The following is a 13,954-nucleotide window of genomic DNA, read 5'->3' on the forward strand; positions in this document are numbered from 1 at the left end:
AAATAGTTGGTCGTCGCTCAGTGATGGACCCAAGTTTGCAGTTAACGTGTGAAGTTTGAATTCCTTCAGTGCCCAAACTTTGGCATGGTAAAGGACACTGCGGAGTCATGGTTTACAGTGACGGGGAATGTGTTCAGTTCAATGGTAAAGGACACTGTGGAGTCATGGTTTACAGTGACAGGGAATGTGTTCAGTGCAATGGTAAAGGACACTGTGGAGTCATGGTTTACAGTGACAGGGAATGTGTTCAGTTCAATGGTAAAGGACACTGCGGAGTCATGGTTTACAGTGACAGGGAATGTGTTCAGTTCAATGGTAAAGGACACTGTGGAGTCATGGTTTACAGTGACAGGGAATGTGTTCAGTTCAATGGTAAAGGACACTGTGGAGTCATGGTTTACAGTGACAGGGAATGTGTTCAGTTCAATGGTAAAGGACACTGTGGAGTCATGGTTTACAGCGACAGGGAATGTGTTCAGTTCAATGGTAAAGGACACTGCGGAGTCATGGTTGACAGTGACAGGGAATGTGTTCAGTTCAATGGTAAAGGACACTGCGGAGTCATGGTTGACAGTGACAGGGAATGTATTCAGTGCAATGGTAAAGGACACTGTGGAGTCATGGTTTACAGCGACAGGGAATGTATTCAGTTCAATGGTAAAGGACACTGCGGAGTCATGGTTTACAGCGACAGGGAATGTATTCAGTTCAATGGTAAAGGACACTGCGGAGTCATGGTTTACAGCGACAGGGAATGTGTTCAGTGCAATGAAATACCGGCCCGCAGTGTGTCCTGAATTTAAATAATTTTGCAGATATATCCACAGATAGGAGTTCTCCATGCAACCCAGCCTGTTCCATTCCTCCCTCCCTCCCGCTCGAGCTGAGGTAAAACATCAGGTAGCAGTGAAAAGCTTTTGAAAATTTTCTGTGCCGTGTTGAGGAAGTGATATTGGTGCAGCCCTGCTGCTGGATCAGTTCTGGCCCTACGCCTTGCAGGTTTAATAGTTTGTCGCTGGTTTGAAATGCTTAACCCTTGTGATTGGTTTGCAGATAATCTTCATGGTTGGCCGTGGTTACCTGACCCCTGACCTCAGCAAAGTGCGCAATAATTGTCCAAAGGCAATGAAGCGGTTAATGGCGGATTGTCTGAAAAAGAAGCGAGATGAACGGCCTCTGTTCCCTCAGGTGAGTATTACCCTTGGCTCCTCGCTTCCCATATCAGTGGGAGTGCTGTCACAGGAACTGCCTGAAAATAGGGCTGAGTTCGATGGATCCCTGATTAACAAGGGAGTCAAAGGTTATAGTAGGTAGACGGGAAAGTAGGGTTGAGGTCACAATCAGATCAGCCATGATCTTATCAAATGGCAGAGCAGGCTCGAGGGGCCGAATGGCCTGCTCCTGCTCTTAATTTGTTGTTTGTGTGTATGTTCGTATGTAGGCCAATGGGCTCCTGGGGTTCTGTACACAGGGGCACGGAATAGAAAAGGAAATCATGCTTGATTTATACAAAACCCTGGTTGGGCCACAGTTGGAGTTTTGCATGCAGTTCTGAGCACTATATTATATTGGAGTCCTGGAAAGGGGGCAGCGAAGATTTACTAGGACTGAAAACAATGAAGGCAGGCTTGAAATCGGGGCTTTCTCATGATACTGGGAAGGTCACAGGGGATATAAGCAAAGTTTTCAAAATTATCAAGGGTTTTGAGTGGGCATACAGTGAAAGATTGTTTTCACTGGTTGGTAAATCGGCAGCAAGTGGGCACAGACTGAGGATTATCATTAGAAGAACAAGGGAGGAAATTAGAAGAAATGTTTTTCCGCACAAGATGGAATGGAAGGAGATACTGTAACATCAGTGGGGCAGTGTTTGAAAAGGAAGAATATAAAAGAATTGGGGGAAAGGAAGAGAAAATGGGTTAGAATGGGCAGCTCCAGTTGAAGAGTTGGCACCGACAGAGGCAGGATGGGCCAAATGGTGCCCTGAGCTGTAATTTCTATGATTCTATAATGAGCTCTTTGTCTCAGATCTCCCTAAATTGCATGTATGTGCTGTCCCATGTATATTTACACCCCTTGCTGCGGAGCATCTCTGGGTAAGAGGGGCTAAAACACACGAAATGGGAGCAGGAGTAGGCCATACGCCCCCCTCATGCCTGGTCCGCCATTCAATAAGATCATGGCTGATCTTCGACCTGAACTCCACTTTCCCTCCCGATCTCCATATCCCTTGATTCCCCGAGTCCAAAAATGTATCTATCTCAGCCTTGGATATACTCAACGACTCAGCATCCACAGCCCTCTGGGGTAGAGAATTCCAAAGATTCACAACCCTCTGATTGAAGAAATGCCTCCTCATCTCAGTCTTAAATGGCCGACCCCTTATCCTGCGACTATGCCCCCTAGTTCTGGACACTCAAGCCAGGAGAAACATCCTCTCTCTGCATCTAACCTGACATGCCCCCCTCAGAATCTTGTATGCTTCAATGAGATCACCTCTCATTCTTCTAAACTCCAGAGAGTATAGGCCCATTCTACTCAACCTCTCCTCATAGGACAACCCCCTCATCCCAGGAATTAATCTAGAGAACCTTTGTTGCACCGCCTCCAAGGCAAGTATATCCTTCCTTAGATAAGGAGACTAAAACTGTACATAGTACTCCAGGTGAGGTCTCACCAAATCCCTGTGCAATTGTAGTAAGACTTCCTTACTATTGTACTCCAACCCCCTTGCAATAAAGGCCAACATGTCATTTGCTTTCCTAATTGCTTGCTGTACCTGCATTCTAACTTTTTGTGTTTCTTGTACCAGGATACCCAAGTCTCTCTGGACACCAACATTTAATAGTTTCTCACCATTTAAAAAATATTCTGTTTTTCTATTCTTGCCCACTCACTTAACCTGTCTATATCCCTTTGCAGACTCACAGCTTACTTTCCCACCTAGCTTTGTATCGTCAGCTAACTTTGATACATTACACACAGTCCCTTCATCTAAGTCATTAACGTAGATTGTAAATAGCTGAGGCCCAAGCACCGATCCTTGCGGTACCCCACTAGTTACAGCCTGCCAACCTGATAATGACCTGTTTATCCTTCCTCTCTGTTTTCTGTCCATTTACCAATCCTCTATCCATGTAATTCCCAACCCCATGAGCCCTTATCTTGTGTAACAACCTTTTGTGTGGCACTTTATCGAATGCCTTTTGAAAATCCAAATATACGACATCCACTGGTTCCCCTTTATCTACCCTGCTAGTTACATCCTCAAAAAACTCTAATAAATTTGTCAAACACGATTTCCCTTTCATAAAACCATGTTGACTCTGCCTAATCATATTATGATTTTCTAAGTGCCCTGTTACCACTTCCTTAATAATGGATTCCAGCATTTTCCCAACTACTGATGTCAGGCTAACTGGCCTGTAGTTCCCTGTTTTCTCTCTCCCTCCTTTCTTGAATAGCGGGGTTACATTTGCTACCTTCCAACCTGTTGGGACCGTTTTAGAATCTAGGGAATTTTGGAAGATCATAACCAATGCATCCACTATCTCTGCAGCCACCTCTTTTTGAACCCTAGGATGTAGGCCATCAGGTCCAGGGGATTGATCGGCTTTTAGTCCCATTAATTTCTCAAGTACTTTTTCTCTACTGATATTAATTACTTTAAGTTCCTCACTCTCATTAGTCCCTTGGGTCCCCATTATTTCTGGTATGCTTTTTTTGTCTTCTACTGTGAAGACAGATACAAAATATTTGTTTAACGCAGCTGCCATTTCCTTATTCCCCATTATAATTTCTCCTTTCTTAGCCTCTAAGGGACCAACGTTTACTTTTGCTACTCTCTTCCTTTTACATACTTGTAGAAGCTCTTACAATCTTTTTATATTTCTTGCTAGTTTACTTTCATATTCTATTTTCTCCCTTTTCAATTTTTGGGTCGTCCTTTGCTGGTTTCTAAAACTCTCCCAATCCCCAGGTTTATTATTCATCTTGGCAATATTATAGGCCTCTTCTTTTAATCTAATACTCTCCTTAACTTCTTTAGTTAGCCACGGGTGGATCACTTTTCCTGTGGAGTTTTTATTTCTCAATGGAATGTATATTTGTTGAGAATATTGAAATATTTCTTTAAATGTTTGCCTTTGCTTTTCAACAGTCATACCCTTTAATTTAATTTCCCAATCTACCTGAGCCAACTCGCCCCTCATACGTATATAATTGGCTTTAAGTTTAAGACTCTAGTTTCTGACTTAAGTACGTTGCTCTAAAACTTGATGTGAAATTTTATCATATTATGATCACTCTTCCCTAGAGGGAAGAGATCTGTGAAATTACTAATTAACCCTGTCTCATTACACAAGACAAGATCTAAAATAGCCTGTTCCCTGTTTGGTTCCATGACGAGTTGCTCTAGGAAACCGTCTTGAATGCATTCCATGAACTTGTCCTCCAAACTACCTTTGCCAATTTGACTTGCCCAGTCTCTATGAAGATTAAAGTCCCCCATGATGATTGCATTACCTTTGTTACAAGCTCCTATTAGTTCATGTTTAATACTCTGCCCAACAGTATAGTTACTATTCGGGGGTCTATAAACTATTCCCACCAGTGTTTTCTGCGCCTTGTTATTTCTTATTTCCACCCATACTGATTTCTACTTCCTGATCCTCCGAACCAAGATCCTTTCTCACCACTGTCCTTATGTCATCTTTTATTATTAGGGCTATACCCCCTCCTTTTCCATTCTGCCTGTCTTTTCTAAACATCATGTACCCCGGAATATTTAGTTCCCAACCTTGGTCACTTTGCAACCATGTCTCTGTAATGGTTATTAAATCAAACTCATTCATCTATCTTGTTACGAATGCTCCATGCGTTCAGATAAAGAGTCTTCATTTTTTTTCCTGCTTTTACTTGTTGATGCTCTATTATTGGTAAACTCTCTGTCCCTTCCTGCCATACTCTGCTTATCTTTACCCAAATCACTACTCTCTGTTGCCTTGACTTTTCTCATTAGATTTCGAAATTTCCCCTCACTTGACTTCCCCCCACCCCCCCCCCCCCCTTTTTTAGTTTAAAGCCCTATCTACAGCCCTAGTTATTCGATTCGCCAGGACACTGGTCCCAGCCCGGTCTAAGTGGAGCCCGTCCCAGCAGAACAGCTCCCTCTTTCCCTTATTGATGCCTGTGAGGAATTGCGTGGCTTCACTCAATACTGTCCCGGAATGATCTGGCTGAGAGTGAGAGCTCACCTTTTCGGGGTATGGTGGGCATGGACTTTATTAGGGCTGCGCAATAAATGCTGGCCTTGCCAGCGACGCCCACATCCCATGAATGAATAAAAACCCATCCTGGACATTGCCAGCACAGTGCACTGAAGCTCCAGTACATCAGTACGCAACTTCCGATAGAGATTGTTTTGATTCGGTGCAGTGATATTCCTTAGACTGATGCTTGAGGTTAACCCAGTGCAGCCTCCTAGAGGTCACTGCTGTGGAGCGGTATCGGGAAGTAATGTGAAATCTCTAATTATAAAGGAAATCCGATGTAGGAGGAGGAGGGAAACAGGGAAAAGCACCTGGATGTGGTTCTGAGTTTTCCATCAACAAGCCATGCCGATGATTGTCTCTCCCTCTCATATATATAAAAATATATATATATATTTATATATGCTGCATTTTGCAACTATTTCCCAGTTTGCTCTGTCACCATCACAGTCCCTTTAACATGTTTTTTAAAAATTCATTCTTGGGATATGGTCGTCGTTGGCAAGGCTGACATTTATTGCCCATCCCTAGTTGCCTTGAGAAGGTGGTGGTGGGCCTTCTTGTAGCTAAAAGCATCCCTTCTGTTGGTAGGGGAACACTGTGAACACTCTTGCTGCTCCACGTGGGTAGACCAGCAGTCCTCAGCCCAGGTGCCGGGGAGAGCTACTGCTGCTGCTCTGCTCTGCTCCCTGATGCACTCCTCATTGCCGCTCCACTCCTGGAGTGGACTGTACTTTGTTACTATAGGCAGGGATTCCTGATCTGGCAATCAGTTGCTTTACTCCATCGGCTGCACACTGCAGGCCGGGGAATTCCTGCCTGCAGTGTGCAACCGATGGAGTAAAGCTACTGCTCTGGGACCAGAACCGACCGGGACGAATGCCCGAGGGGAGTGGGGGGAGATTTATTAGTTGGCTATAGGTGCATTGTGGTTATGAGGTTGGCAGTAATTCAGAAGATGTTACAATTCCACGTAAGAATCACAAGGTGGAAAAGGTCGAGAACCCCAGGGAACAATCCAAAGTCATTTATTTGTGCAGTAGTTTGCTTTGATAGCAAAGTGTGAGTAAAGTCTTTATAAAGATGCCTGTACATCACTGGGGTAGTCCAATGCTGCTCATTCTGTTCGTGCTGCGTATACCTCTGTGCAATGTGCAACAGGTGACTGACTGCACGGTAGCTTCAAAGAGGGGACTGTCCCCGACATTGAGCTACTGTTCTGCAGGCTGGCCTTGAATTTACCTCAGATATTCCCATCTTTATTTCTCAGTTTCATTACACCCACATTGCTGGGGGTCTTCAGTTTTTGTGTGGTCCGAGCCCACAGAGAGCGATGTCTCCCTCCCGCACATCCTTTGTCTGATGGGGAGCTTCGTACCCCAACTGCAGCAGCCTGGACTTGCTGCTGCTGCCACCTCCCTTTAACAGCGAAGATGAGCTTCCAAGACCAGCCGCGTGTCTGTACAGGTGCATACAAACACCTGTATACGTATACATGGGGGGCTGGAGAGACACCAAGTACTGAGACAGCTCCTATATGGCTTGGATGGTTTGACGGGCGCTGACGCTGTCAGTTCTTCCAACCCCTGCCCCTCCCAGTGTGGCTGAAGGCCTGTTTGTTTGTATCTCCAAGTTGATGTAACCTGCAGACCATAAGAAGGATCATACTTACAGATGTCATTTGACATGCCTTGAGTTTAGAGTTATCCTCACTCTTTGAAGGCCATCGACACATGCCCTTCGCACGAACCTTTAGCTTCTGCTAGAAAGTTGGAGGTGCTGGGTCGGAATATAAGAACATAAGAACATAAGAAATAGGAGCAGGAGTAGGCCAATCGGCCCCTCGAGCCTGCTCTGCCATTCAATAAGATCATGGCTGATCTGATCCTAACCTCAAATCTAAATTCATGTCCAATTTCCTGCCCGCTCCCCGTAACCCCTAATTCCCTTTACTTCTAGGAAACTGTCTATTTCTGTTTTAAATTTATTTAATGATGTAGCTTCCACAGCTTCCTGGGGCAGCAAATTCCACAGACCTACCACCCTCTGAGTGAAGAAGTTTCTCCTCATCTCAGTTTTGAAGGAGCAGCCCCTTATTCTAAGATTATGCCCCCTAGTTCTAGTTTCACCCATCCTTGGGAACATCCTTACCGCATCCACCCGATCAAGCCCCTTCACAATCTTACATGTTTCAATAAGATCGCCTCTCATTCTTCTGAACTCCAATGAGTAGAGTCCCAATCTACTCAACCTCTCCTCATATGTCCGCCCCCTCATCCCCGGGATTAACCGAGTGAACCTTCTTTGTACTGCCTCGAGAGCAAGTATGTCTTTTCTTAAGTATGGACACCAAAACTGTATGCATAGATATATCATCATCTGGCCGGGGATGTTAGAAAGTTGACTCGCACTCGTTGCCAGAATGGTTAACGTTACCCAGACAAACGCTGTCCAGAGATTGCATGCTCCTGGCCCCGTGGCTCTGAAACTATGGCCAGCCATGCCCCTGTGGCCGGCCTTTGATTCAAGACTCTTACTGGAAGCCTATGACTCTTACTCCAGTAGATTAGGTGGGGAGGCGGAGGGAGTTCCAGAGAGTGGGAGCCAGGTGGGTGAAGGAGAGGATATACAAGAGGCTGGATGTTCTCAGACTAGCCCAATAATTAAGTCGTTCTGTGTTGCAGATTCTGGCCTCGATTGAGCTGCTGGCCAGGTCCTTGCCAAAGATTCATCGCAGTGCGTCGGAGCCCTCACTCAATCGGGCCGGCTTCCAGACCGAGGACTTCAGCCTGTACACGTGTGCTTCCCCAAAGACACCCATCCAGGCCGGAGGATACGGTGAGTGCGCGTGAGGACAGAGAACCTTTCTCTCTGCTTCATCTCCCTTGTTCAGGTTGGACACTCAGCCCACAAGTTGCTGCTGCGCTCGTCTGTATACAGATCGGTTGTGAGAATGATGCTCCCCTTCCCTCCTTTGGGCATCAGTTTGTTGCTGGGCTGCAGTCTCCGGGGATTCGCTCCACTCCCTCTCCCAGCTGGGTGTTCTATTCCCGATCTGTGGCCCTCGGCAGTAAGCATCAGCGTGCTCTGCGAGCGGGCAGTGTCACAGCTGAGCCCAGTCCTGTCCTCACCTAATTGCCACGCCTTTCGGCACTGGTCGAAAGAAAGAAGAAAGAAAATGAAGTACTTTTTGAAGTGTAGTCACTGTTGTAATGTGGGAAACACGGCAGCCAATTTGTGCACAGCAAGATCCCACAAACAACAATGTGATAATGACCAGATAATCTGACTAGGTAGCAGTCAGGAGCAGGGAGCCCCAGCTGATTTTCCCCCTCCAGACCTAGGAGTGCCGAGGCACATTGTCGCAGCCCAACCGTCCCCACAGCTGACACGGCCGAACTCAGCACTGACCGGGATCTGTGGAGGAGACGTTTTACTCACAGAATGGAGTTCTTTTACCACTTCACCTTGTTCTTGCTGCAACAGACAGCTTCCATAGTTGAGCCTGAGTTCCCCATGGTCTGAAATGTAACGTATGCCCTGAGCATACAGAATATAGGGCACGGCAATCCGAGCATCGAGTGGTCAACAGCGTCACACGATCAGACGGTGATGGGCTGTGCTGCGCAACGCTGACATCCACTGGTAAGAACTGAGTACTACAAGTAGAAAACTAACTTTTGAAACACGGCCAATGTGATTGTACGGACACTATTTATGTTTCTCCCCCTTCCCTCTTCACTTTTCCTGTGATCCCCTTCTCCTTCTGGGAGGCGTGGCTCTAGATCTGCTCTGAAGTGTCCTGGGATAACGTGTTCAGCACCAGGCCCTACTCAGCTGTTCCTCAGTTGAAACTTTTTAAATCCCAGTGTTTACGCTTTAGTGAACCTTGCGCTCATTAAGGTGAGGGATGTTACAGTGATGGGGAATGAAGCCCATTCCATTTCAGGCACACACTGTTCAGTTGCACTCCCAGGTCAGGTATAACACAGACCCACAGTAAAGTTCCCTCCACTCTGCCCCAACATTGGATCTCAGGCCTAAGCTCAGATGAGTGCACCTTGACTGACATTGTCCCATTCCCCACAAGCACCTCTCTGTGAGATCGCCCATTAATGCTCACCAATGCCCACTAGGAATTGTGATTGAGACTGCCCAAACCCGTCTCCCACAGGACTAGTACGGGCAGCACTCGGGAGAAGTTCACCCCGTCAGTCTGGATCTGAACCCAGCTTCCAGAGGTGAAAGGTCGGTGCCTGATCCACTTGGGTGTTTGTGCTGCAGAACAACCTCCCAGCTCAGTTAGTTACAGAATAACGCACTCTGGGCAGGTACAGCATGGGTTAGATGCAGAATAAAGCTCCCTCTGCACTGTCCCATCAAACACACCCAGGGCAGGTACAGCACGGGTTAGATACAGAGTAAAGCTCCCTCTACACTGTCCCATCAAACACTCCCAGGGCAGGTACAGCATGGGTTAGATACAGAGTAAAGCTCCCTCTACACTGTCCCATCAAACACTCCCAGGGCAGGTACAGCACGGGTTAGATACAGAGTAAAGCTCCCTCTACACTGTCCCTACCTCTGTTTGTATCGTCGTGATGTTTTTCCATGTTTCGCACTAGCCTCTCTCTGACTGAGATTGTCAAATAAGGGCCGTTATATGAGTTGTTACATTTTAGTTTCACTCAATGGCCTGGCTGCGTTGCCAATACTGATTTAGTTTGACTGTGAGGACTGTGGTCATTACTTTGAAGGAAGTTAATCCTTAAACACAACTCCGTTTTGCCTTTGACAGGAGAGTTTACTGCATTCAAATAGACGGAGCTTCATCACCACCCATCGAAGCAGGTGTTCCGCCATCACGTCTTGTGTCCTCCCAGTTGTTCCAGGGTTTAACCTACAAAAACTACAGCTGTTGATAGACGATCCAACTGAGCTGCCCGAGACCCGTTTGTATCATTTTAAAGACAGACTCTGCCGCCAGTTTCTGTGCAGCTGTAGTTTTGAAGTTGCTTGACGCACAAAGCGCGAGTCCCCTTTAACCCCCTCAGTGGGGACCAGCTGTAGAAGCTGAGTGCTTTGATTGTCGCCCTTACAGAAGAACAAAATGGCTTCTCTGGACACTGCTGGGTGGGGGGAGGGGCAGGGGTTGGGGGTGAAGAGGGAGCTTTGGCACTCGGGGGATGTTAAAGTTAGAGTTGAATTCTTCCATGGTGATTATATTGCCAGCTCCCTCCCTTTGCCTCTCTGCCCCAGGTGTGGTTGTGCAATAACCTTATTTATGACCAGGTGAGGCCCCGTTACAATTGAATGGGTCTGTTGTCAGACGACGCGATTGGCCATCATCCCTCAGTCACCCGGGCGATGGAGCACAGAGACGAGCAGCGACACCGAGCCAGCTTTTATTTATATATTGTTTTTAATTTATTCATCCTTTTCACCAAGAGCTCACCACACTATCCCAGCGACTCGGTATTCCCGCTGCTCTTGAGCTCTCCGACTGATGCTTTCGTCTCGGAAAATCTTTTTGTCTCTTCCCCCACCCCCACGTGAGTTACACATGGTCAGCTAGAGAAGTGAATGATTGCCCAGTGGTAGGAAGGAGGTGAGATTGGAGTCAGTGGCCTGTAGAAGGCCTTATTGAAAGGCTTTTCCCTCTGCTGATCAGGCCCGAATGGCTGATCGAAATGGTTAGTTGGCATGTTGGGTGAAATTGGTTTGTTTTATTGCCCTTGTCCTCCAACCAGTAAGGGGGTGAGTGTTTTAAGCCTTGAACGGGGGCTCAATTGCAAGAAAGGTTTTAAGTACAGACCGGGGAGAGCCCCACGTCAATGCCGAGTCTGAGGCGAGTTCGTTCATCTCCTCTGGGGCGCAACATATGGCATCAGCACACCTGGGCTGGGAAGGAGTATAGCCAGCAGGCTATTCGACTGCAGATGGCGTCACAGCTGAGTCACTCGGCTGCGATGCCATCTGCAGTCGAATAGCCTGCTGGCACTCACCATTGAGGCTGTCCAGTACTGGAGGCCACCCACGGAATGGTACCCCAGGAAAGAGGGGGAGAAAAATTGCGGAGGGTGCTGAAGATGATTCAGCTTCTTTAGTGATCGTCGCCCATCGTTTGGAATCACAGCTTTGTCATTGAAGGCCCTGCCCGTTACCAGCATCACCGGTAATATCAGAGGGTCAGGCAAGGCGATGACCGATAGTTGCCAACGTTTAGGTCATTTTCAGACTTTCCATGTGACCAATTCCCGTGCCCAGTTTCAGTAGCTTTGCATTAAACTGTGGGGGAACCAGTGGGCCGAAGAACACTCCCTGATAGCTCAGGGGACATTTAAAATACCTGCGGCTCGGAAACCAGAGCAGTGCAGCCACTCCCAGTCTCTATCTGGATTCTCTTCTGGGCCTCACACAGGATTCTCCAGTTGGTTCCATCATTAACTCGGCAGGGCTCGGAGCCCGGCCCCCGGCCCCGCGGCAGGGCTCGGAGCCCGGCCCCCTGGCCCCGCGGCAGGGCTCGGAGCCCGGCCCCCTGGCCCCGCGGCAGGGCTCGGAGCCCGGCCCCCTGGCCCCGCGGCAGGGCTCGGAGCCCGGCCCCCTGGCCCCGCGGCAGGGCTCGGAGCCCGGCCCCCTGGCCCCGCGGCAGGGCTCGGAGCCCGGCCCCCGGCCCCGCGGCAGGGCTCGGAGCCCGGCCCCCGGCCCCGCGGCAGGGCTCGGAGCCCGGCCCCCCGGCCCCGCGGCAGGGCTCGGAGCCCGGCGAACCTCAGTTATGTCGGACCTGGCACTAGCCTTTTCCGTATCCTCATACACTGTACGATTCACAAACATTCGACAGTAAAAGATGTGCAAAGGCCGATTACCCTGTTGAGTTTGCCCCTCTGGTATCTTGTTTCCCCACAGCTCAGTATCCAGCTCCCCTTTGCCTCCATCACCTCACTTAGCAAAGTGTTTCAAACCATCGAGGAAATGCACTTGTTTCTAAGATCTATTTTTAAAGTTAGTTTTTATTTGTCCTCCTGTTCACATCAGGCCACAGTAAGTTGTGGTCTGAAGGTCATTGTGGGCAGTAAAACTCTGCCCTGCTTACGTTTGAAACCAGACCAGTGTATTCATCTTGGAGCTGGGCTGGGACCTGTCCAGCTCTGTCCATGGTGCTGATCTCCTATTGCAGCTTACCACGCACATCAATAGCAGCAGATCACCCGTGGCGCAGCTCATCCTCACTTGGTTGATATTGTTTTACGAGGATGGGAATGCAGGGTGTAGTATTCTGCTGCTAAGGCGGGGGGCAGTGCCCCTTGTGCTGATTCCAGTTGCACACTTGACCAATAGCTTGAATCGCCTGTTTTTAAAAGACCTTTTATTGCAAGAGAAAGGATGTTCCTTGGTTTTATTTCAAGTTAGTAGTTTTAAAAGAATCAAAATCCTCTGCAGTCATAAGGATAGTGTGTTAGCCTTTGCCATTGGTTCTGTGCTAGTGTTGTCTCAGGGTAAGTTTCAGTTCAGGATCTTGGAGGTCCAAAGTCTTTACGTTGAGACCTGCTACAACTGGCATGAGGTTTTTGGACCTGCCTGCCCAGCACTGTTGTCCATTGTAGTTCTGACTGTCAAATGGAACTGCATGACGGGGATCTCCCTACGTCTAAGAGAAGATCTGACATATCTCTCCCAGCTGAAAATACATCGACAGACTGGGCAGAACACTGTTTGTACCAAGGCCTGGTGACTGACTGAACCCAGTAAGTGAGCTGTGGCTCACTGCACGGACAGCTCTAGACACATACACCTGGTCCCTCCAAGTAATGCTCTCCACCATGAGTTGTGTCTTATGGTTCACCAGCTGTTTAGACTCCGACCCTGGAATGTCCTGAAAGCCGGCGTCAAGGTGGCACTGGTTGGGCACTGACTTTCGTATAGTTAAGAACTGGTGCAAATCTCACCAGGATGGCCATGTGCTCGTGTCACTCAATTCTTTGGGATTAGGTCATTTGTATAATTAGTCACAGCTCCACATGAGGGTGTGCCCTAGTGGTGGGAGGGACAAATTGCATGCAGGTGAAATTTAAAGGGATGCAGACATGTGAAGGGTAGTGGCAGAATGGGGGCATGCTATTTCTTGCATCTTTTGGAAAGGATCTCTAGGCATCGCAACCTGTTGCCAAGGCTGAAAGGGCAGTGGGATAAGACGTGACCGGTAAACCACGAAGGGAAAGAAAGGAAACCTAAGCTTGGGGGGCAAGTGAGGCGTCCAGCCTGCAGCTGAGCCCATGTCTGAGGGATGCTGACGGTGCTGTGTGCGGTGACTCCACTACACAGAGCCATGCCCAGGTGGAGGAAGGCCTGAGTCTGCAGGTGAGCAGTACCCATCACTGGCAGTGCCAGCCCAATGGTGCGGGTAAGCAGGCATCCTTGTAGCAGATGGTACAGCTCTCCGTCTGGCTCTCCTCTGACCTGGAGCCTGTGTAGACAGCTCCCCACAGCCGTCACCAGACAGGTCAGATGATATCTACAAATGTGGCTGGTGGGCCTGCGCCAGTCAGATGCCCTGAAACGCTGCCGTTCGTGCAGCTCCATTGAAAACAGGGCACACTGCGATCGGAGTCAGTCAGTCCATCGCGTCTCTGAACGATGGGGCCTGTCGTCATAACCTACCCTGACTAGGGGCTCCACGCGCAGCT

General features: G+C 48.4%; 1 protein-coding gene across 2 annotated transcripts in view; it reads left to right on the forward strand.

Annotated features, from left to right (window-relative positions):
* braf (B-Raf proto-oncogene, serine/threonine kinase) overlaps nucleotides 1-10,388 on the forward strand; it is a 108,246-nt gene extending 97,858 nt beyond the window's left edge. For both annotated transcript variants that reach the window (XM_067999936.1, XM_067999935.1), the window contains 3 exons: nucleotides 1,054-1,188; nucleotides 7,955-8,108; nucleotides 10,069-10,388. In XM_067999936.1, coding sequence (XP_067856037.1) covers nucleotides 1,054-1,188; nucleotides 7,955-8,108; nucleotides 10,069-10,091 — 312 coding nt within the window. In that variant the 3' untranslated portion in view covers nucleotides 10,092-10,388. The remainder of the gene's footprint in view (nucleotides 1-1,053; nucleotides 1,189-7,954; nucleotides 8,109-10,068) is intronic.
* Nucleotides 10,389-13,954: the final 3,566 nt, after the last annotated feature.

The sequence above is a fragment of the Heptranchias perlo genome, chromosome 18 (genome assembly GCF_035084215.1).
Source record: "Heptranchias perlo isolate sHepPer1 chromosome 18, sHepPer1.hap1, whole genome shotgun sequence".
Lineage (NCBI taxonomy): Eukaryota > Metazoa > Chordata > Chondrichthyes > Hexanchiformes > Hexanchidae > Heptranchias > Heptranchias perlo.